At 39.9% G+C, this 25,783-nt stretch overlaps 1 protein-coding gene across 1 annotated transcript in view; it reads right to left on the bottom strand.

The window, feature by feature from the left end:
- Positions 1–25,783, bottom strand: part of KLHL29 (kelch like family member 29) — a 401,354-nt gene that overhangs the window by 89,999 nt on the left and 285,572 nt on the right. The window contains exon 6 of the mRNA XM_042440747.1: positions 7,567–7,705. Coding sequence (XP_042296681.1) covers positions 7,567–7,705 — 139 coding nt within the window. The remainder of the gene's footprint in view (positions 1–7,566; positions 7,706–25,783) is intronic.

The raw sequence follows: 25,783 nt of genomic DNA, 5'->3' as shown, positions 1-25,783 counted from the left end.
GCTCAGCACAGAATATAGTAGAAAGTCCTATAAAAATTAACCATACTCTTTTATCTCAAGTCTTATGGTACCCAATATTTTTCTATAACAGAGCTCTAGCATTAGAATTTTGTCATTTTCACGGGATCTATCTGTTGGTTTAAGGCTTGTCTACACTGACAAACCAAAAAACCAAACCCATATTGATCTTGCAATGGCCATGAGCAGAGGAAATTTGAACTCTCCATTCACTAAGTAAAAACAAAGATGACACAATGCTGATTGGGTCAGGGGAGGACTGGAATTGGGGGGACAGTATAAATGAACATGACATTTGGGTGGGCGGAAGGAAGGAAGAGGGGACAGTCCGATCTAACCCCTCACTGCTGATCTCATGGCTGGACATTTCCATACATAAAAGCTTAAATAAAATACAGTTTTATTTTGTCTTTCCTCAGCATGTGTGTGTGTGTGTGTGTGTGTGTGTGTATACATTCAAAATTTCCTCCCCCTCTCCCTCACTGGGATGGCAAAGGGGGAGAGGGGATTGGATAGGGAAACATCTAAGCGGAGTGCAAGGTGGTCTAGACTGAAAGGCAAACAATAACTATTGGTTGATATGTTGATGCATGGTGGGAAGGCAAAAAACAAATGAGTGAAGTGAGTTTGTGAGGAGGAAATATCTGACCAGGAAAGTCTGATCTCAACTCTGTGTTTGTTCGTGTGTGACGTTAACAGGTGCCTGAGGGGTTGTTGTGGACCAAGAAAATGAGAGGTGAGGCTGATTTTTTGTGGGTGGTCAGTGTAGACACCTTAGTGCTGGTGAGTTGTCTGCCAGATTTTTAGGATGTGACACTGAGCTCTTAATTCAATTATCTGAAGCATAGACATACAACACATTGTTATTAGTAAAACACATGAAGGGAGTGCTCTGCACAATAGGATGGCAGCGAAATGATTGTTTTAACTTAGTAATTTAGAGAACATAAGGAGGCCTGTTGTTTGTTACAGCAGGCCTTCAAATTGTTTCTGACCTATAGTGACTCTAAGACAACCCTTTCAAGGGGCTTTCTTGGCAAGATTTCTCCAAAGGAGGTTTACCATTGCCTTCACTTGAGGCTGAAAGAGTCTCATTTAGCCAAGGTCACCCAGTGGGTTTCATGGCTGAGCTGGGAATCGAACCCTGGTCTCCAGATTCGTGATCCAATGCTCAAACCCTATGCCCCACTGGTTTACAAACTTTCAAATTATATTCTGCCTTGTCCTAGTACGGTATTACTCATGTACAAATCTAAACAGTTCAGTTGAAAATTTCCCCAGAAAACCTGGGCTGATGTATCAATTGGTCACTGTAAGTACTGTACTTTAACTCTTATAAAAGAAGAGGAACTATCTCCTTCTCTGAGTAGAGTGATGAAAGGCAAGAGCTTAGTCCATCCCAAGAGCACCTAAAAGAAGCACTGACCCCCTCTACTCTCTCTGCTGTGGCACCACTTCTGACCTTTTTGAATGCTTGGATGGGAAAATGGCAGCGGTGATAGCTCTGTGGCTCCCTCAAAAGAGCACCAAGAAGAATTGGGCTTTGAAGGATTTGAATAAGACATCTGTGTATGTTTGTCAGCTTTTCTGAGTTAAAATCAAACAAAGTTATCACATGAAAGGCTATAATCTCTGCTAATATAGTTGCCATTTTCTTTGCTTTGCCCTTTCATCCTTTTTGACAAGTGTGCATTTTCTTAGTCTCACCTGTGCCTGGTCGCCTCCTGCACACATCACACAGCCACCTTTTACTGTAGTTCAATGCCCTCCATCAAGAAACACAAACAGTTATGCCTGCTGGAATTTGTAGGTTCTTTTGCATTATTTTCTTTGCTTTGTCCTTTACACCCTTTGTTACCTGCTCCTATGTTTCACTTTTGACTTATCCATGGATCATATCAAAATCTACAATTATGGTCCCCAAACCTGCCTTTGAATTATACAGGACTTATAGTCATGTATATCTGGTTGGTGAAGGTGTGTGCACATGCAATTGCTAAAAACCTGGAGCCAAAGAAAGAAGTTTCTTTTTCAGGCAATGTACTCTCCTGACAACATTTCTAGTGGCTTGAAGCAACAGTTTGAACATTTTGTTCAAGTTTCTCTGTTTTGCTGCATTTGCCCCTTAACCATTTTGATGTAAGTGTCCCTCATTTAGATAACAATTTCTCTTTGCCCTTACCTATCAAGTCCTCCAAAAAGCCAGGATCAGAGTGGCCTGTGAGGTGGGAGTAACCATGGCTAGGTCACACAAATCATCTTGCAAGCCACAGTGTGACAGCTGTCTGGTTCACTGCTGTCTAGTAAGAGCCAGAGCTGGAGCAGTGATTAGCCTGTCATTTCTTGGATAGGATTTGTAGCTCCATTTTGAACAAGTGAAAACACTAAAGGAAAACAGTAAAACTCCCAAGGAGGGTGAGCAGTATTAATACTTGCAGCTACAGTAGTGCAAAAATGGAGGTCTAACCAAAAGGATACAGACAATTTAAAAAAAAGAAAAAAAAGAAGGGTCCTGTCTACTTTGGCCTGTCAAGATTTTGGCTGCTCATTTGATTAACATAATCCCCTCTGTAAATATTGCCTTTCACAGTGAATATCTGCACATAAATCTGACAAACCTAGGGATGCCAACCAATTAAAAAGTTATTATACTCCATTAACTGATTTGTTTTTAATTGCGTGGATTTATAACACAACCAATTAAAACAAATATGACACCATCTCAGGAAATGGTGCTATTGTAAAACATTAAATTTAGCATTTTTATTGCGAGAACTTCAAACTGATAATTTTGTTGGTCCTAGATTTAAAAACAACAACTCTCATCAGAAAACTGTGAAGCAAGATATAAGTACACACATAGACAGACACACATAGAGTTCTGTCCCGATTCAGCCATGGCTATTATACAAAGAAGCTCTTGTAGGCCCAAATGGCACTTGTCCATTCAAGTACTCCTCTGTCTGTTTTAGTGGTGTGAAAAAAGATTTCACCAGTGGACTAATTTCATGTGTATGTGGTAACTTTAGGATGGGATCATGCTTTTCAATTAAAACGAGTACTAAACAATTTTGATTCAAGCTAAAACTTGTTACTGTCTTCAGTGTGCAATACTACATTATCATGGCACCTGCAACACACCTTCCTATATTGTCCTTTGCTCTGCATGGAAAGAGTTAAACACTATTGGAACTTTCAATACATTTCATACAGAATCCCACAAATTTGTACTCTGTGAAAAGATGTTTTCCAGAAGTTTGGCAGCTACAAAACATCAAACCTAACAGCCAGCTAAAATGTTAAGTTGGGATACATGCCACTGTTTAACAAAACAGACTATATGTCGTTCCCCCCAAAAGGAAGCCATCAGTGAAAGCGTGGAACTATTTTCCATACTAGTATTTCATTGACTTAGGTAAAAGAAAAGGCATCTCAAGCATTTTTCCCACTTTTGCACACCATACAAAGGAATAGTACATTTTGTTCTTTCCTTCAAACCATTCAACCAGCCTCTAGATTTTATAACTGATTTAACAGAAGCAGTTGACAATACTCTTATGGCTGCAGAATGTGTCTTGGCTCAGAAAAATAATCTAATTCTGTTTTTCTTTCTTGAATGAGGGAGTAGAAGGACCTTCACAATGCCTGTTTATCTCTTTAAGGCCTAAAGGCGGCATGCTATGAATTCTTGGTCTGACTTGACTTTTGAGTTAAAAGGAAGCCCTATGATAAATAGCCCAATTCTAAATGCCTAGCAGATTTATTATCTGGTTGATTTTTGGCACTAACTCCAGATCTGAAAATGGAATAAAAACTAGAACTGGGTTCTGAAAACACACAAGCTATTTTTGTCTTTGCTCTTCTAAGTACAGTGTATTAACACTTACTATAAAAGTAACCAAATAACTGGCTTCACATGATTTCAGAAATGAACTAGCTTAGAAATATAGCACTCATCTACACAAATAATTTGGCCACAAGTTCATTCATGTCCTTGACATATACAACACATGTACATGAATGTGTACATGAAAATGACCATTTATTTTTTACAGAGGATTTCATCAGGAAGTCAGTTAGAACAGCAAAGAATAAATTGATTCTTGGGGGAAGCAACTCATTCCAATGCTTTCCCCCCAACCTCAATTGAATGATATGTAAGTGAATACCAGGTTTTACTGCTCTTCCAGGGCAGTATTTTTGGACACAAAATACAGGCTAGAACAATATATTTCTTTGGTTTCTAAAATGTAAAAAACATTGTGAGCTTTTGAGTCCATCAGAACTTTAAGGCTTAGATGGTACAAAATTTGGGAGACTGGAGAAGAAAAAGAATGCTTCCATTTAATTAAATACTGGAATGATATAGCAATACCAACACAAACAACAATAAGAGGTAGCTGAGAAACAAGGTTGCCACACTGTGAAGCTTTTAGACAACCAAGGACCCAAGCTGCATGTGAAAACTGAATAAATTTGCCCAAGAGATGAGGGGAAAGCCCTTCAGAGATTAAGAATAGCCAATAAGGACAAACAAACCCTAGTATCTGGTGCCTTAAACATGTATTTTCAGTTCAGATTTTGAAGAAGGAAGTTCTCCAAATCCATTGTGTGCAGAAAGAAATGCTCTCCAGATCTAGGTTTCTGCTCAGCTACTCTTGCACCCTCTGTACACCTTGTTGGCCTAACTATTTATTTCTATATTTAACTAATATGCTGTCAGAGTGCATCTAGACTATAGAAAAAATGCAGTTTGAAATCACATTAAGTCTTGTGGCTGCATCCTGGGATTTGTAGTTTTACTAGGTCTTTTACTTTCACTGCCAAAGAATGCTGGTGCCTCACAAAACCACAAATCTCAGGATTTGGTAGGATAGAGTTAAAGTGGTATCATACTGCATTATTTCTATGGTGTAGTAGATGCACCCTTAGCCTCCCCATGTTGGGACCCAAGGTAGGGTGAAAATCAGGAATGGTGTAGTTGTTTGAGTGTTCGACTACATCCAACTTTTGAATCCCAAATTGGCCATGAAACCCACTGGGTGACGTTGGGCAAGTCACACACTCTCAGCTTTGGGGGAAGGCAATGGCAAATCTCCTCTGAATAAACATTGCCAAGCAAACTCCATAATAGGGTTGCCTTATGGTCTCCACAGGTCAGAAACTACTTGAAGACACACTACAGCAGCAATAACTAAAAAACCAGCAACACCTGCTGGGAAGGAAGCCTTCAATCTGGAACATGTGAATAGGAAGGGGGCAATTGAAGACACCCATCTGTATTTTTCTAGTCTGCAATAAATGTCTGATGAAGCGGTTTTGTATTTTTTTTTTAATGGTGCAGTTCAGTCACAAGCATTTGTATGCATGGTGTCCTTTGCCACAAATGCCAAAAGCCACTATAAACTCTAGTTCATAGAATATTCAGGCTGTCCAGGACAATCTAGAGTTTATTTCTTATTGTTACAATTGACTATATCCATTATCTAACTTCACTTCTGGTTTGTTTGTGGCTTTGGACTGCTAGTCTGACATAAATGCAGGGCATATTTGAATATTACAATTCCTAATGAAAAGAAGTCTCTGAAACTATATGTGTTCACTCTCAGACCTTGGGCAAGTTCACAGTTCACTGAAAGAGTCAAAGCATTGCAAGTGAATGGTCCCATTTTCAGACCATGGCACCTCCAGCTAACATCTTTGTTTTAAACCTTTCCTTACTTTTGAGAGAATAAATCTGTAAACGCTTTTTTTAACAAAATCTTGCATTATTTATTTAAAATGTGTATACTCTTAACTTTCTGTTGAAACAGTCAAAGTGGCTTACAGCAGCTTAAAACAATCCCTTCATTGCAAAAGATAAGTCATTTCGAGGTTCTCACTTATTGGTCTTAAGCTTGACCATGACGGCTTTATTAATGCTATAGTCAGTCTGCAGTTCATCTCCATCTGACAACTCTCTAAGATAAATAAGACTTCGTTTTTCTCTTTCTTAAGGAGCAGATGATATCTGATGACTTGACTAGCTAGTGAGAGGCTTCACAGCTCCACTCAATGACACTACATGGCCAGTCAATTACTGGGTTTCTATAAACGGAGGCTAAGATTTGCCTTTCCCTGTAGAATACATATCATCTCTGAAAGAGACATATAATGCAGGCCTTAACTAGTACAGTAAGTGATAATGAGCAGACAGGAGCACAGAAATGGAGAAAGTAGCTTAAGCTAGCTATCATTAGATTTATGAAGGGAGGGAAACATGCTATCAGGCCAACCTTTTATGAATAATTGAGAAGGCAGTCAGTGCAATTATATGACAGTAGCGTAAGATCTCCACAATTAGGAAAAAAACTCAAGCTTTAAGCAAGAGGACATAACCCATGGAAAAGGAGATACCAGCAAACATGCCACCCTGGAATAAAACACAGGCGCTTTTTTGTTAGTTGGCAACATTTAAATGCACAATTTGAAAGCAAGCGCAGTGGTCTGTAATTCTCCCCCGGCCCACTTTTTTTGTCTGTATGTGTCTGCACAGTCCAGGCTCAGAGATTTGTTCAGGAAAAAATACTGCAAGGCAAAAACCAGCAGCCCCATTAATTTGCTGATGATTGAGAGAAATAGGAACATTATTCTTAGTGGGCTTCCCCTGTGTTGCTATGCTGACTTACTAACGGTGTAAAAATAGCAATTTATTTCTGTGTGAATCTGTGAAGCAAGTACATTTAAAATAATGAATATAAGGGAAAGTAAAAGAGGACCATGCAATGTTTGGATTCAACTGGCTAGAAACGAAGGGAGAAAACTGCAAAGGTGCAAACACATTCTATATATATTTTTAAAAAACCACCACAACCACACACCAACCGCTAAGCACTTAAACTAAATTCCAATTTGGTTGGGGAGAAAAGTCCTTTACCAAGCAGAGAGAACTCAGGAATTTTTAAAACTGTAATCTTTTCTTCCTTCCTCCCTGCTTGAAATGTGTGTTGTTGCATAGAAAAGTTGCACACAAATACTCTAATGTGTGTTTTCTTTTTAGTCGTTCTTTGACTTCCAAGAGCCAAAGCATCAGGTGTTCAAAACCTCAAAGACAAAAGGGTTACATGTATGCTGCACCACTCAGTTTTCATCACTATGAGCTCAGCATCTTTCAGGGATATGCATGTGAGTTATTTCAGACTTAAACAAAGAGCTCATCACATCCCTTTAAATTGCTGATTTAACAATTGTGTTTTGTGATTTTTTTTGGTACCGCTATACAATTTACATGAGTTTGACTTTAAAATGCTCCATGAGAGGACATTTCATGTCAGCCCAAATATGCAACTAGAGAGATCTGGGATCATGCAGCTCAAGTTATGTGTAACAAATGGATCTGAAACTTATGTTCAAAAACAATACATTCAGAGTAAGTGGAAAGAATGGCTACTGGCTCTGTGACAGGAGAATCAAATCTTCATAAACCTGAAAGAGAGGGGAGGAAAAAAAAGCGACACAAATGCGCCCTACAAAAGAACAGACCAGATCACAGCTGGAAGGAAGGCAAACCTTTTAATCAGGTCCTTGAAATACAAGCTGCAGGAAGCTAGAACATTTTGGTGGACTTCAAACTCTTTGCCTTCAACAATAATTTTCAGGTCTGTAAACTCTTTCGCTCTGCGTTGCTGGTTCAACTCCTTCAACATTTCTGCAGAACAGAGAAGACAGACAGTGCCAGGATTCCCATTAAGAGGTTTTTTTTAATTTTATTCTTTAAAATTAAAAAAAAAATTAAAACCAAGGAAAGTAGAGAAAATAGAAAATGCTTGATAGTCTTGGCAAGACTGGCTCAACGTTGACATTCAAAGAGATCACAAACATAATACACATTATACAGATATATATGCTTATGAAAGCAAGACATAGTAGCTTTAGATATAATTAAAAATCCTACATTTCAAAGAGAAAAAAGGTTTTCTTGCATCAATAAATTAGAAGCACAAAGAATACATTACCACAAAATAGTTAAAAATAATTTTTTTTGGTAACAGAATGCAAGAGCAACTGCTTTATCGTCTTCAAACACAAATGGTTTTTAAATGTACTGGAATTAATACTGAATAAAAACATGACATTTATGGTGCAGTATGAACTTGACATGTTCCAAAAGGGTGGGAGTGGGGGAAATGCAAAGCTTGTGAGAATTCTTTACATCTGGCCAAAATAAAATAAATTATAAAAGAAAAAGCTTTAAACGACAAATTTAACTCTGTGATGAAGGTCTAACCATGATAACTTGAAAGATCTCAAAGCAGAAAGCAACACTTTTTGACACGTTGAATATCTCATTAAAAACAAAGCACAAAGGAAGAAATGTGCATCATGCTCCTTCTGCCATTTCTCAAGACTTGAACCTTCATTATTCATCTTTGATTTAAGTTCTTAGAATTATTTTACAGTATCAATTCATTTTAACACAAGAGAATACAAATGCACCTCCAAGAACATTTACTTCTCATAACAATTGACTTACCGTGTATATATAACATCCAGCTCTCACTTCTTGTACACCGAGAGAGCAAATCAGCCCCAATCCCTATAACACTGTGAAAATGGTGAAAACTCTATGGTGAATAAGTCCCTAAACTAATGTCTCAGAAAGGCTAGTAAGGCAGATGGAACACCACTTTTGGTAAATGTACAATTTAAATGTACAATTTATTTTAAGGTGCTTTTTGTTTGTTTTTTGCTTTTCAAATGTATTTCATCTATTGTTCTACACTTGCAATAGGTTAAGATCTTCAGAGACAGCATGGTGTAGGGGTTTGAGAGTTAGTTTGTGACTCTGGAGACCAGGATTGGGTCCCTTCTCAGTCATGAAAATCCAGTGTTTAAATTTGGGCAAGTCACACTCTTTTAGCCTCAGAGGAAGGCAATAGCATACCCCCTCTGTATAAATGTTGACATAAAACCCCACTTTAGGGTCATCCTAAGTTGGAAATGGTTTGAAGACACACAGCAACAACAACAACAACAACAACATTTTCTTCAATCTTACAGAGCTGTCACTACATTTAGACGTAATGAACGCTGCCTCTGGCAGTAAATTTTGAATATCATGAAAAGAGCAGCTGAATTTTAGTTATTTATAATACTATGATTCTGCTGCTAGGAAGGTGGAGAAGCACATATGTGATTTTCTGTCTGGGATGTCAAAATAATGTGATTCTGATTTGAGCAGCAAATTGCCCTGGACTGCCCCTGAACACTTGTATAGATCCATTCTTGGGCATGATACTATTCTCCTTCGGCTCAATTCATTTGCACTAATCTAGATTTAAAGGTGGTCTTCAAGTGTGTCTGTCACTCACAAGGTAATGGAAACAGAAAATCTGACCAAAAGATCCATACCTCATTTCTGATCATTGGGAGTGGCCACTCCCAAACGGACGGCTTACCAAACAAATATCATTTGTTGAAAAAAGCAGCCATTATGAAAACAGGAGCAACTCAAGTTTATAAACTTGATGAACTCAAGTTCATCACTTCTCTACCCAGTTTCAAAACTGAATTAAAGACTATATTGTTTAGAGAAGCATTCCCAGAGGTGAGCCCCTCTCTGACCCAGGAAGCCTCCTTCTAACCATCCATCAAGAAGCCAAGCCCTTCCTCCAGTCCATCTGCCTTGGTCCAGGCCTCGGAGGTGGAAAAGATCTGCTGGACCTGATCCTATTCCCCACCACCACTCCCTTCTCCTTTTGTGTCGTGTCTTTTAGATTGTAAGCCTGAGGGCAGGGAACCGTCTGACTAAAAAATTTATGTACAGCGCTGTGTAAATTTACAGCGCTTTATAAATAAAGGTTAATAATAATAATAAAAAACACTTACGTTACATATGTAATATGTTCAGTGATGACCAAGCCAAGTCCAACCCAACATAAGCAACTTAGATTTTCCAGGCCCTAATAGCAAAGTGTCACTTTGAATATTCATGTCTATTTAATGGAATCACAACAGTGTCTGAAAGGGTAATTATTTTGCACTGAAATGGGTCAGTGTTCTCTGGAGAGCAAACAGATCATTAAAGATGGTATGGAAATAACAGCAGGCCTGTTTCAGATCTATATCAGAGGAAAATAAAGCACGGTGTCCTTTGGGTGGTATATCAGGAGATATTTTGAAAGTATCAGTTTGAGATGAAATGTATTAACATGGTTTATACCACACACAAACTTTAAAGAAGATGAAATGTTTGGAGATTTGAAATCTTTTGAAGCTTGAATCTTTTTTCATAGCTGAATTAGTGAGTCTAGACTTCAGCAAGACCTATACTGTATAGGCTTGCATTAGTGAGTCTAGACTTTGCTTCAGCAAAATCTATATAGGTCTATACAAAGAATCAGCATATATGACAACTGCTTTCACTGGGCAGCGGGTTCCACCTGCATGTGCTGAGAGACTGAATTTTCAGACAGATGGAGCAAATGGGAGTTGACAAAACTGACAAGTTTACAAAACCAGCAAATGAATAGTTAAAAAAAAAAGAAACAGATGAATGCAAAAAAAAGGAAGCACTTCTGACATTATATATATATATATATATATATACACACACACACACACACACACACACACATATATATACACACATATATATATATATATATATACACACACACAGACAGGTGTGTGTGTGTGTGTGTGTGTGTGTGAAATTGTGTTGTACATAGATGCCTAAAGCTTACAATTTTTTATTAAAATCTCCTGGAACACAGGTCAACATCTGACTTTAAATATAAAAAGTTTTCCTTTTTATGTTTCCAGCCTCCTGTGTGGTTTATCATCCTGGCCTCTGAGGAAGTGATGCCTGACTCTGGTTTCCATTGAACGTCGCCCCCCAAATGAAAGCATTCTCTTTGAACTCAAAAGCTAGCATGGCTAAAAAGTTTTTTCTGAGTTTGTCTCTTAAAGGGTGACACTTTAAAATGGTTTCATTTGCTTTATTGTTAGCCTCCCTGAGCTCCATTACTGGAAGAAGGGTGGATTACCAATCAGATGAATATCTAAAGAAATAAAATTGTAGGGAGGAATAAAGAAGTACAAGTATATACTCAGATGCTATAAACAACACAGAGAACAAAAGAAGCATTAATTGCTTTATCCACTTATATACGGAAATATGTTTATAATGTCTAAAGCTACTTGGATAAAATGGCATTGTCAAAATTCCTTCTGTATGTAAGTGCTTTTCTACCAACAAATGTTTAAACCACTTTATATTAACTGGCAGTGAAATGAAGCTCACAATTTCCCTTAATAATTGTTTTTGCTAAAACATCTTTACTGGAATCCTATAGTGGCAAGAGTACACAATGCACATCAGGGCTGATACCCACTACAAACTGATGTGCATTGGACATCAATTACATTGTGTACTTTGCTGCTTCTGCCGTGTAGTAAAGTAGCAGCAGCTCTCTACACAACTACACGATTCTAATTCCCTCAGATGTAAGTCCACTTACAAAGACAGAAGGCCCCAAAAGGATTCTAGCACTAACATGTTTTGTTATTCTGTCAGTGTCCTAGCATCTATTTACTCTCAGTGTTTATGACGGGATCTATAAAGTGCATTCAAATTCTTGTTTCCTCTGCTTTTTCTCAAAGCTGAGTAACATTATTCTCTCCTTTCTTTACGCGCCATGCATTCAAATCTCTTTAGATGGAGTCAGCTCCATCTACAACCTTCTTAAGTGTGATGACCAAAATTAGCCACCCTACTAACAAAAGAGAACTGAAAGCCAGTTGAGATCTTACACTTCGGGTCCTAAACCACTCTGTTGCTTCTGAAAATTTAAAACTTAATATTTAAATATAAATATTTTAAATATTTAAATATTAAACAGGGTATCTTCAGCTAACTGACTGAAGAACCAAGTCAGGAAGCTCAATGGCCAAATTTTTGACATAATCAAAATATAATCATGTTTTCCTGGGATGAAATTAGAGATCAAAATGAAAATCAAATCAAACCAAATCCAAAACCAAAACCAAATTGAAAATTCCTCCAGGTCTTTATTTCTACATTTGTAATCCCAGTACAGGAACAGAACGTTAATCATAGGTGGGATACAGACCACCCAAAAAGGACAGTCTATCCGTGCCTTGTTTTGCTGCGAGAGGGAGCCGCAGCAGACAAACCACGTGGCTCCCTCACGCAGCAAAAGAACCCTTAAAAAGTGGGTTCTTCTTGTGGCATGTTTGTGACGCCGCGGTGCGCCAATGGCGCACTTGTGGCATCACAAATACGCCGTCATGTCAAAATGGCGGCGCCCGTGTGTACAGGGTGCCGCCATTTTGACGCCCCCGTCACGTGCTAGGGGTGAGGCCAGTATGGGCAATGCGCCCTTGGCCAACCCCTAACACATGACGGGGGCACCGCAAAGGCCCGTCTGAAGAGGGCCATAGTCTCTATGGCCATGAGGCTATGATCAAAGTCCATGCCGTAGTCATTTTTAGCTAAGATGGAACTTTATATATGATAGCAAAATAATACAGTTGGCCGTCCATATTCATGGATTCTTTATCCACGGATTCAACCATCTATGGCTTGTAAATATTCCAAAAAGATACAAATTCCAAAAAGGAAATCTTGATTTTGCTATTTTATTTAAGGGATACCATTTTACTATACCACGATGGGACTTGAGCATCCATGGATTTTGGTATTTATGGGAGTGTCCTGTAACCAAAGCCCAAGAGATACCAATAGAAATAGCAGCTTCATTTATATACCACTTCATACCACCTAAGCAGTCTCTAAGCGGTTTACAATTGTAGGCTAATTGCCCCCAACACGCTAGGTACTCATTTTAGCAACCACAAGAATACAAGCCTGAGTTGGACCTGAGCCCCTGGCTGGGATTGAACTCGCAACTTTGCAGTTTATGAGTGGCTGCAGTACAGGCATTTAACCACTGCGCCGCCAGAGCTCCTGTATTCCCAACTCAGTCTTTGCTACCATTGCTCTAAATCCCATGTTATATGAGCAGATCTCTGTATACATGACTAAAGTTGACCTTCCCCACTCCCATTTCCTTCTAACAGCCCCCTTAGGCACCCTATGAAATCTACTTCATTGGGTCTTCCAACTTTTTGAAGAGAACCTGGGGAGCACAACGGTGGCTGCAGGAGCAACTCAGTTTGGTAGTTGCCATTTCTGCTGGCAGAAGGATGCTGATGGAGATAACACTAGTGCAAAGGGGCAGAAGGATGCTGATGGAGATAATACCAGTGAAAAGGGAAGGGAAAAAGACATCTGTAGGGGATCAGTGACAGTTAAGTGTGTAATACTGTTACTGCTCTACTCAGGTTCTGTCATTTTTTTTCAAATGAGAATCCACAATTAAGAAGAGGAGCTGCAGTGTTTTATGAGGCAGATAGAGGAAACACTCTTCTGAAAATCCTTCTCTCTCACACACACACCCACGCCAATCCAGCTCCACATTTGTTGCTGAATGTGTCATTCCATTTTTAGTTAAAGAGTCTGTTTCATGGACAGCAATGCCCTCATAGAAACTGCCTTTTGGATGTAGCCTGAAGGAAGCAACGTCCGTATTTCTCTACAAGAACTGGTATCAATTTAAGGTGCCATCTTACCAAAGCAAACCACCAGCTGTAAGTGCACATGAACATATTACCCCAGTCATGATGTTATTTGCAGGGGGCAATGCCACTCTACATGGCGGCATTTGAAATATCTGAAGCCACCCACAATTGTCCGACCTGTGAGTTCACTTCAAGCATAGCAGGGATGGTGATAATGCCTCGAGTTGCTTCTTGAAAACACCAGCGCTGTCAGCATGCTCACAGCCTCCCACCCTCAGGCCACCACACCATTTGTAGAAATTGTAATTAATGTTAATGCTGAAAGGAGACATTTGCTTAATAAAACCACCACAGGATCTACTACATAATGAGCATTTGGAACATATCAGCCGGAGAATCCTACTGGGTATAACTACACGAAACTGTTATGTAAAATTACTAGGAAAAATAGAAAACCAATTTCAGAATTACAAAAGGTACATAGCAGCTCCCCACCAATTCTGAAGAAATCTGTCTCACGATCCATTATACCATCATTTTTGCCTCAGTAGAGGTGACAGAGGAACAGGCCTGAAATGCTCATTTTTCTCCCTCCCTCTTGTTCTCTTAAAGTCTGCAAGGTAGATTTCAATAGACCCCCGGGAGGGGAAAATTCACACCCAGAGAAGGGCCTCTGAAGATTACCTTAATGTTCAGTCAAGGAAGGGAGATTACAGTCAGGTATTAGGTTGCAAGATGTGTAGATTTTAGAGGATGCTCTGATTTGTCCTGAGAAAGAATTTACCAGCTAGTACTGTTGCTCAAGGAATGTCCCATACAATTAGTGCCAGATAACTAACAAGACACTAAAATGGCAGCTTCTGTTAAATGTCCAAAGGGAGAACCATGTAGAATATACTATGTGTGTAATGTGCGCTCAAAGTCATATGTTATGGTGATCCCACAAATTTTATAGGGTTTTCTTAGGCGAGGAATACTTGGAGGTGGTTTTGCGAGTTCCCTCTTCTGAAATATAGCCTACAGCACCTGGTATTTATTATTATTGTTAGTGCTCATTTATATAGTGTCATAAATTTGCATGGCACTTTGCAGAAATCATCAAAGCAACATATATCTTGCCTATGGAGCACAATCTAAAAGTCAGGGAATATTTTTTGGCAGTCTCCCATCCAAGTACTAACCAAAGCTGATCCAGCTTAGCTTCCAAGATCAGATGGGATCTGGTGCCTTTAGGTTATTACTGTTATTAAAATGGGAGGTTGACAATTCATGGATAATTGTGACCCGACTACCTGTTTGGGGTGAAAACACACAGAGAATCTGGTGCATCAACTGAAGCAGATGGGTGGCGCTTCCTGTCATAGATGTCTCCTCCACATCCCAAGTCAAGATCAGTTCTAAAAGCATTCTTGTTCTGCAAACCTGGTTGTCTTAGGGGTGCAAATACACCTAGACCAGGTTGTACACAGATTCCCTAAAGAGGTCACCCACCAGCCTGTGGCATGCAAACTAGGACTATGAACTGGGGTAGGGAGGCAGCAACTATTAGAAAATTACATGAATTCTGAAGGAAACCAAGTCCATCCTGCCAGATGTAAACACTTCTCAAAATTCTAGACATTGACCTAAATTTGTTAGCCTCTTTAAAAAGATTTTTTTAAAAAAAAAAACCCGCTGTCTTAAATGTATACCTGCTTCTGGTTTTTTTAAGGGAGCACTTTAGCTAAGAGTCTAATAGCAGCCCTGCTACTGACATGGCATCTGTTCATGGTTCATCTCTCGGACACTGGCGAGAGATCCCTTCAATGACTTTGCAACTCTTGTTTCTCACATTCACTAGTGTTCCATAAGATGGGAACCAAGGGAACATCTCTGTTACTAAGATAACTGGGTGGATGTGACTTCACTTTGAGATGTGCATCAAGGAATGGATCCCATTGAAGGTTAGACAAAAAGAAAAAGGTATCCCAGTGCCAAGGCAAAAGTCAGGGTGCCTTGGCATGGGGAAAAACCTTCTCTTTATTTCCCTCCTGAATACAAAAACTGACTGTGGACAATGTCACCCTTTTGCCAAGAGGCTTAGTTATGCAATTTGCAAAATATTCACAGAATACCCCCGCCAGCTCAGAACAAAATGTTCTCTGTCCATATAATTAAACAAACATTAAATCTCAACAAAGCTCTTCAAAACCATATTGGAACATTTACCAGTAATTAGTGTCTTAACATATCGACAGCACCAGTGACTTATGTTTCTTATTAAGGATAGACAGATCTGTTCAGTGCTATTTTAGGTAAAATCTAAACAGACTTTTTTCTTGGATGTTTGAAATTAATTCAGACTCTGGACTGGATCTGGAACAGATCAGGTTCCTATACTCTGTACAAAGCTACAACAATATTTATTGTTGTCACAGAAAATAAAGCCCACCTCTATGAGCCAGCGCCTTGAAACATCCCCCGACTAGGTGGCTGAGACAGTGACACCTTTGCTTTCGCTGATGGTTCAATGTACGCAAACTTTGTTTCATGCATAAAATTATTTAAAATAGGGTGTAAAATTATATTCAGGCTATGTGTATGAGGTACCTATGAAACATAAATGAATTTCATGTGTAGACTTGGGTCCCATCTCCAACATATCTCATTATGTATCTGCAAATATTCCAAAATCCAACACACACACACACACACACACACACACACACACACACACTAATCCAAAATCCAAAACACTTCTGTTCCTAAGAATTTTGGACAAGGGATACTCAACCTGTATTCTGAAGTGACAATATCAAAGGTCCAAAACACTCTGCAGAAATAATCCCGTTTGAGACCACGTTAACTGTCCTGGCTCAATGCTAGGGAATTCTGGGAGCTGTAGTTTTGTGAGACATTTAGCCTTTTCTGTTCAAGAGCTCTGGTGCCACATTAAACTACCGTTCCCACGATTCCGTAGCACTGAGCCAGGGCAGTTGAAGCGGTCCAAAACTGGGTTATTTCTGCCGTATGATTTGGACCTAAGTCTAAAGTCGATTACATATTACACCATATCTATCAGAAGATCTCACAGATGTGGAAGCCCTAAATAAATAATCTATTGCATTTTCTTGGAATATTTTCATAAGCCAGGTATGAATAACTTATTCTCCTCCTCAAAGAAAATATAGCTTTCATCAGTCCTAGTGTTATCTCCTTTAGTCCAATTCCTGCATCTGCTAAGCAGGAGTGCTAACCCCTGGGGACATCTATATTAGCTGCCACCACCCATTTGTTTGAATCTCCCATGCACAGCAACGCGATGGGGTGTTGCTGGGATTTCACTTGCACTGTGCTCCCCAACTCTGTCTCTGCAGGGGGAAAACACAGACCAAGCAAAAGCATGTGAACAGAGGAGAAGTACTTTAAAGGAAAGGTTTTATTCTAAGCAAGACATCTACATTAGCAAAAGAAAAAAACAATCTCTCTTCATGAAGGGCATTTTCCTTTCAGGTACTCTTAGGATTTACCGTACATTATAGAACAGTCTATATCATATTCAGGCAAGGTTACCAAAACAAGAGATTATCTCATGCGCTTTATCCTGCCTTTTCCTTGATGGGATACACTGGCATTTATCTGTCAAAGACAGGTCTTACATCATTCTCCTTTGGCCAGGTGTATGCAAGCCCATATGCAACCTGGGATTATCATGCGGTTTTTCAAGTCATGGGTTAAGCCTGGGTTGCATACGACCTGCCATGGGAGAATGCAGTAAGACCTGTCTTTGGCAGTTAAATGTGCAAGGAAAAGACAGGATAAGGTGTGTGTGATAATCTCGTCTAACTCAATTTTCCTGATGTGACTAGCTAAGTACATTTCCTTATTCTACTCACAATCAGATGGGGGGTTTGGGATCCCAAGTGTTCAAGAGGGTAGCTAGGAGTCTTGAGCTCCTCTCAAGGTGGGACAGAGCCCCAGTTGTAAAGTATCCCTTTTGTTCTTCTCATTTGAACTCTCACCTTGTGGTTCTCTGAGGCTTTTATAGTTCTTACTTGGAAAGCTTTTGAAGCTTCTCACATTCCACTTCAACAGGTCATCTCATTGGGCAGTTGTCTCTCATGACCTGTGATTCCTTTCTAATGCTGACCTCAATAAATGCTACTTAAGCCTAAACCTCATACAACCTTTGGTTACCTGGAAAGGAGACTATCCCCCAGCTGTGTTGCCCAGATAAAGGGAGAAACCTATTGCCACACCTAATCAGTTCAGTAAAGGACCGTGAAAGCTGTAGCGCAACATGTGGAGAACTCACAAGCTGACCACTTCAACCTAAACTGTTTTGATTGAAAATATATCTCAGTTTTTATGAATGGTTCAGAGTCTATCCAGTGTATACGGATAGGTTTGACGGGAAAGAAAACATTATCTCCTCATAATATATGGTTATGAGTTTACACAGGAGATACACAACAAATTCTGCTCACTAATGTCTTGAATTAAATTGTACTACTGCATTTCATTTTTCTACTGAAATCTATTTTATCACCAGATGTTCAGAAAGACAGGGGCTGGGGAGCATACAGCCACACTGTCCATTTTTAATCAGAAATCTAAGCCTGATTGTTTTTATTGCCAGAGAATAGGTCTTGAGAAATCTAACAGATGCTCAAGGGAAGGCTAAAATATTTATTATTGGATGATCTGGGAGGAATTTAAATTTATCCTAATTGCTTTTAGCAGAAAACTAGCAGATAGTTTTTAGACCTTTTTGATCTCTTCATGTAGCAAAAAGCATTAGCTAAATGTTCTTGAGCTGCGAAAGCTTTGAACAAATGGAGCTCACATGCAAAACTGAGCATGTAGTCAATGGGGCATCCTCCAAATGTCAGCAACAGTTAAATGTTGACTGATTCAGGTGAACCAAAACAAAGCCATAAATCTGTTATCTTGAACACATGCCTACTTTCTGAAATGTATAAAACACAAAATCCCTTTGGTAAAGCTTTTTCTAAAGCACTAAGCCTTTTAATATTAAAAAAAATGCACTAAAACAGAGTTTTATAGTAAAACATTAGAAAGAGCCCCCCCCCCAACTAATTGGAAGGTAATGAAATGCTACTATCTGTTATGAATTGCCTGTTGCGGTTATATGGGAAAAACAGACTTGAGATCCATGTATGCCACTTTGAGGTCCATGGTATAAGAAACAGCAGGATACAGAGGAAATAAATACACAAACAAGTAAAACCTACTCTTTCAGGTGTTATTTGTTGCAGTTCCTAGTTTGCTGTTAGCATGTGTAAAGAAAAACAACACCTGGACGCACTTTTCTATAGTAAGAAGCTTTTAAAGCCACTGTTTGATTATTTCTGAGCCAAGAATTCCCTATTTTAGTGGTAGACACCTTGCTAAGCAGATCTGCTTCTCACTCTGCAAGTCCAAAGTAGAGAACTTGCCCCTCGTCCCTTTGAGTGCTTCCTTCCGTATCCTAGAGGTGTGGAGGCCCAGAGGAGGAGGAGGAAGAGTAAGAGAGGATCCAATTCAGATCCAAAGGTCTTCGTGTGTGTGTGTTTGTGTGCCCAGTCCCACAACAAACTCCAACTCCCAGGAGGGGCAGGCAGGGAGCACACAGACGAGCACTTACCAGAGAGAGAGACTGAGGTTGCATCTACACTGGAGAAATCACCTGTTTTGGCACTGCTTTTAAGCATCCTGGCTCAAGGCTATGGCATTCTGGGAGTTGGAGTTTGTTTGGGCCCAACTCCCAGAATTCCATAGCCTAGAGCCAGGAAAGAGTTAAAGCGGTGCCAAACCGGGTGATTTCTCCACTGCAGATACAGCCTAAGTCTCTCTGTCTCCCTCTCTTTGGGGCCCCCTTGTCCCAGCCTAGCTATGGGCCTGCTACACATGTGATCGCTTCCCGCACCACCAAGGAAAGGCTACGTGAATGGGAAAATGGCCCACGAATGCCAGGAATGAGAACAAAGCAGGTGGCACCCCCAGACCAGCCCCTTTAACATTGGCCCTCCCATCCCAAAATATGTGAATCGGACACCCAACATTCCCATTAATTTACCCTGGATCGGACACGGTCCCTGGCAAAAGAACCTCTGGAAAGTGGTGTCAGGATAACCTGGGTTATCCACTGCTGATTTGGGTTTTTGCTAGAGAAATCGATCAAAGTAGGATCGAACATGAATTCAAATGGGAACGATTTTCCTTAAACTAGGATCAAACACGAGCTCAAATGGGAACTATGTTCCTATAATCCGATTCTTGAATCGCTTTATAGCCCAGTGGGAATGGAGCCCTAGTTAGATTTGTGCTTTCAAAAGGATCAAGCTCATCCTGTTTAGGAGGAAAACACCCCTTTCTTTGCCAGACAGGAACTCCTTTTAGGATAGTTCTTAAGTCTCCAAATGCTCTGCTTTTCTTCCCCAGGTGGGGACTTTATGGACACAGTTTCCAGAGAAGCTGTGAGCCATATGTGACTTCATGTTTTTAGGATGTCATCCAAAAAAATAATAATCTTGTACTTGAGCAAAAGAGCACTGTTCCAATATATTGGTACCATTTAAAATAATGGCATATTGGCATACCATTTTGTTAGCAATTCAACTGTCTTGCTATTATTTCTCATTTGACTTTCAGAATCTGTGAGAAACGCCACACAATGTCCTGACACAAAGCAGCCCATAGCAAGACTAATTCAAGAGTTGTTTCCCATCCTGAGGCAGAACACCTTTGAAATCTCTTCACAGCTGCCTGCCTTGCCGCTTTACAAAATCTCTTCGGGATTCCTGAAACATCATACTTCCTGCAAGCGAAATCATATTTAGAGCTTGCTTTTATAACTGCTTTCAAAGTAGTGTTATTGCAGCTGTCATTATGCACCCAGCTGAAGCTCATGTATATAGACGTGGATGTAAGCACTTTCTCTTCAGACGTGGAACACAGTGGACACCAAAGAAAATGGCAATTCTGTTCACAAAGTACAATGGGATTTTAAAATGTCTGCATGGAAAAGAGAAAAGAGGCAATTTCCAGTTCAAGCTACTATTTGCAGGGTGGCTTTTTAATTCTTTGGGCCATTCAAACATTGCATGCCTCCTGAAGTGCTGCTTTCCAGACAACTCAAGCAAATGTTTTATGTTCTCTCAAGACAATATGATTCATGTGTTCACCTCTTTGTGCTTGTAGTTTGTGATTTTATTCCTACAGTATTCAGTGACACCTTCTCAGTTGTAAAGTGAATGTACAGCATTCTTAATTGGAATACAACACAAGACTTTATTGCTACAGTATTAGCTACAAGAAGATGGCAAAGCTCCACTGTCAAACTTAACTTGCAAAACTGAAATAAGGTCAAGGACAAGGACTATCATACTGTTCCAAAAGTAAGACTGTAATACCTTAGCAAATATTAAATTTGGAGGACTCCAGCAAGATTAATCCTGAATCTAGTTTATTGCTGGCAAGAGGGCTCAGATGGTCCCCACAAAGTCTGTGCTAGCTTAGGTGAAAATCCTGAGCTGGCACTATATGAGTTTTTGGGGAGAGAGGATAATGGGGGAAGGACAATAACTGAAAGAAGACAGGGGTGTGAGGTCACAATGCAACTATACAAGGGAGTTTTTCCTTGTAGTTCATAGAGAAGTGTGCTGTCTGTCTATATTAGTACCTTTAATGGGTACAGTACATGGCATTATAGGCCCACAATATACCTACTGACACTATACTATTAAATGTGTGTGTGCGCATGCGTGTGTGTGTGTGCATGTGCACAGGTGCATGTGTTTACAGAGTATATGGTGTTATCATGTACAATTTAGGTAACATGCCAGTTTTGAACATGCATAGTCACATTTCTTTGTCACCTCTAAGGCCACATTCCCACTAACAAATGAATCGTTTTGCGATCTGAATCAATGGATCGGTTCGGCAGTGGAGCGTGGTTCGCACTACCTTTCTCCAATTGCATTTTCTTGCTGCAAAATAAAATAAAATAACCCCCTCAATTCAAAATGGACCCGCTCCAGCCAACCAAAGGGCAAATTTAAATCGATTCAGAGTGTCGACTGAAGAACTCTCTCAGAGTGAGAGGAAACAGCCTTGGGAGGATACCCCAATAGGACAGGGAGATGAGGAACAAGAGGATGGGCAGGTTGACCCTAGGAGAAAGAAGGAACTGGAGGAGTGGCTAGAGGAGTTGGAGAGGAGAGAAGAGGGAGAGACGGAGTTGAGAGGGGGATGAGAGAGGCCACCGTGGACAGGGAGAGGAGTGAGGAATGCCCAGCTAGGGCAAGTTGGACGGCAGAGTTGCAGAATAACCGTGGATGCCCCAGGTTGGGTACATACAAGCGACTGAAAGGTCAAGACCCTAGAGTGGAGGGCCTTTTGGAGAAATTCCACACTTAGGAGGAACACCTTCCTGTGCAGAGGGAGCAAGTAATTCAGCTCAGTTAGGAGAATTGGAAGAGGCATGGTGGGACGTCAGGGGATGATGTTGGGAATATTGCCCTGGTCCAACGATAATAGAGAAGGCTGAGTGGGAACCTGCAGAGAAGTGCCGCCTGTCCCCCACAGACCTGCAGTGTCACCTGTCCTCCTAATGTTGAGGTGGAATCTCTTTTCTTGCAGCTTGCATCCATTGATCTGGGTCCTAGTCTCTGGAGCATCAGAAAACAAGCTTGCTCCCTCCTCAATATGACATCCCTTCAAGTATTTAAACAGGGCTATCATATCACCTCTTAACCTTCCCTTATCCAGGCTAAACATCCCCAGCTCCCTAAGTCATTCCTCACAGGGCATAGTTTCCAGACCCTTCACCATTTTAGTCACCCTCCCTTTCTATAGAGGCATGGCTGGCTCCCCCTTTGCTATCCTTTTGTCTTCACTCAAAGAGCTTTCTGTTCCAGCCACTATTTGGGAACTGATTGTTTTACTTAATGTCATACCATTTATAATCTATGTATTTAAATGAATGTTTTATGATGGTTTTAATTCTATAAATGGTTTAACAGTCTTTTAATCATACCTTTCAATTAGTTGTTAGGTTTTACTTATAACTAGTTTTATTTATATCTCATCCTATTCTGTAAGCCATCTTGTGTCCCACTTTTTGGGAAAAAGCAGGATATATATAAAATGATTGATTGATTGATTGCTCTAGTGATTATGTTGGTTGGAAATTAAAGTACAAGAAATGTCTACCTTAAAGTGTCTACATCTTGAAACTGTGCCTGTGTTGTTGATCTCTGATCCAGGTTTCCTTGCTTTTGGTGGTATAGTTCCATCCTGTTTTGCTTTAAGAGGAAGGTTTAATTTAATTTAATTTTTATTTATTTCACTTTGTTTTTTCAGTGTTTGGGTACAACTCCTTTGGAGATGGGGCATTTTACATCTTGCTATGTACTGTAAAAGAGAGCAAGCCAGCATGGCATAGTAGTTTGACTACAACTCTGGAGACCAAGGTCCGATTCCCCACTCAGCCATGGAAATCCACTGGGTGAATTTGGCTATATCATCTGCTCTCAGCCTCAGGTGAAGGCAATGACAAAACTCCTCTGAACAAATCTTGCCAAGAAACCCCGATAATAGTTTGACTTTAGGGTTGCCATTAGTTGGAAACGACTTGAAGGCACACAGCAGCAGCAACAAAATGTACTTTAATTCTCATTAGCAGTTGAGCAAAACTAGTTCCAGTTTTCCCAGCAGACAATGTGTTAATCAGAGAGATTACTAGAAAGAACTGGGACAAACAGTGGTAGTGAGATTTTACAATATAAAAGGTATACAATAGGTGTATCTGATAGCAAGCCTGGCTTCTTGCTACTGCAATATGTTGAAATACTGTTGTGCCAAAGTCTAAATGAAATACTATCAAAACAAGATTAAGGGGGAAACATCGTTTTCCTGATACTTTTAGGCAGTTTGTTGTTGCTAGTGCTGCTGCTTTCAAGTCAGCTAAATATAGAGCTTCGCCCCTTCTCTCTTCACCCCACTCGCAAATTAGAAGTGTTAGAGCTTCATTTCACAACTCCCACTTGTGTGCTTGTTATTTCTCCATCCCTGTCTTTAAGGTAACAATATACCACAGCAGAGCACAATCAAGATCATATGGTACATTCCCCGTGACATTAAATTGCTAAAGGCTGAAAAAGAATCTTGAACAGGCAGAGAGAGATTATACAAGAAAAACAAAACAATTTTACATCACTGAGTGCCAAACAAGAGCTGAATCTCATAAGAAGAGCAAGGAAACAAGCTACAGGCTGAGTTAACTTTGGATCACTTTGCAGTGCTAATGAACCAGACAGAGGGATCCGGGTCCAGATCCAAAATCTTTATCAGGAACACCCCCTAACAATATCTCATTTGTGTTCAAGCTTTATAAAAAGAACTTTACAATGACCACATGATCCAATTTTGGCAGAGTTCAGTCAGTTTGCAAAAAGAAGAAACTGCAGGACTTAGGAATACAGAACTCTGCTTGGTAACCAGAGGGACAGCTACCATCTAAAATGAAAGAAACTTTCTCTGGGGTCCTTTCACATTAAACAATTACAGTGCTATGACTCCACTTTAATTGCCATGGTAACATCTTGTGGAATCCTGGGACTGGCAGTGTAAGGAGGAATTCTCAGCCAGGGTGCTTCTGACCAAACAGCAAATGTTCCATAGGAGGTTGCCATGACAGTTAAAGTGGCATAAAAACTGCTATAATTATATAGCGTGAAAGGGCCTGTGTCTGATCTGGTATAACTCAACTCTCTTTCTCTCTCTCTCTCTCTCTCTTTAAAGCAATATCTGCTGGGGTTTGGTTCCAGGAATCCCCATGGATATCAAAATCCATGGATGCTTAAGTCCCATTATATATAATGACATGATGAAATGGCCCTTATTTAAAATGGCTAAATCAAGATTTTTGAAATTTATATATATTTAAAATATTTTCAATCTGTGGATGATTGAATCCATGGCTACATAATTCATGGATGTGGAGTGCCAGCTGTAACACAGTTTGAAAGATAACAAAAATACTCTTCCTTCCCAGACTCTTACAGTCTTATAGTTTCAGAATAAGACTTGAGTGAATTTTGCCTCATGTCCACCTTATATCCAAGGAGCTGTTTTAGCTGATACTAAAGTAAACTACAGGAAAAGGGTAATTCACTAACTGTGATGTTTGCCACACAGTGTGGCAGTGAATACAGTCAGCCCTCCTTATCCACAGATTTTTTTTTAATCCACGAATTCAAGCATCCAGAGCTTGAAAATATTCAAAGAAGGTATAAATTTCAAATAGCAAACCTTGATTTTCCTTTTTATATAACAGACACCATTTTGTTCTGTCATTATATTTAATGGGACTTGAGCATCCACGGATTTTGCTATCCATGGGGGATCCTGGGACCAGACCTCAGTGGATAACAAGGACCCACTGTACTTCTTTCCTATTTAACCAGCACTCTGTGTTAGCAGAGAGGGGTGGGGGACAGGTGTGAGAACTAGATTCGTATTATGGTGGGTGAAGGGCCTGAAGGGAGTTTTAGGTCTTTGCAATAGGAAGAAACTGAAACATTTCCTTTCATGTCAAATATCAGGAATCTGTATGGTACATTCCAAGTACATCCAAGAGGGACAGGGAAGATTTAAGGCATAAATCCAACTGCTAGATTCAACTAGAGTAGACCTGGAGAATTAATGGAAAATGTTGGCTTGCCAAGTTCACAGTGATTCAACAGATTCCCTCTAGCTGGGACTAGCAATTGGATTTAAGACACACACACACACACCACACACACACCACATTGGCTATCGGTTAAATAAATAAATAAAAATAAGAAAACAGCACAACAAGAGAATAGATCAGATAATGCTTTAAGAACCAGATGTTATCTGTAGAAATACAATAACATCTCTTGAAACAATATCAGGGGCTCTGGATTGCTTTCAGTACTGGGCCACAGGTTGGGACAAATAAACTATTGAGGAAAAAAATGCAATATATCTCTCATTCCCACTCCATACTTCGTTATTTTCAGTTCCATTTATATCCCTTCATCTCCTCTAGGAGAGAAGCCAGCATACATAGCTCCTCCTGTTCCCCACGTTATCTCACAACAACCTTGGCAAGATCAAGCTGGCAAAGTAAGTGGGACCAAGATACCCAGTGAGTTTCATAGCTCAATCGTGC

Source organism: Sceloporus undulatus, chromosome 1, assembly GCF_019175285.1.
Source record: "Sceloporus undulatus isolate JIND9_A2432 ecotype Alabama chromosome 1, SceUnd_v1.1, whole genome shotgun sequence".
NCBI classification, from domain to species: Eukaryota; Metazoa; Chordata; class Lepidosauria; order Squamata; family Phrynosomatidae; genus Sceloporus; species Sceloporus undulatus.
Note: the sequence above shows the minus strand (reverse complement) of the source record. Positions and strands in the feature narration are given on the sequence as shown.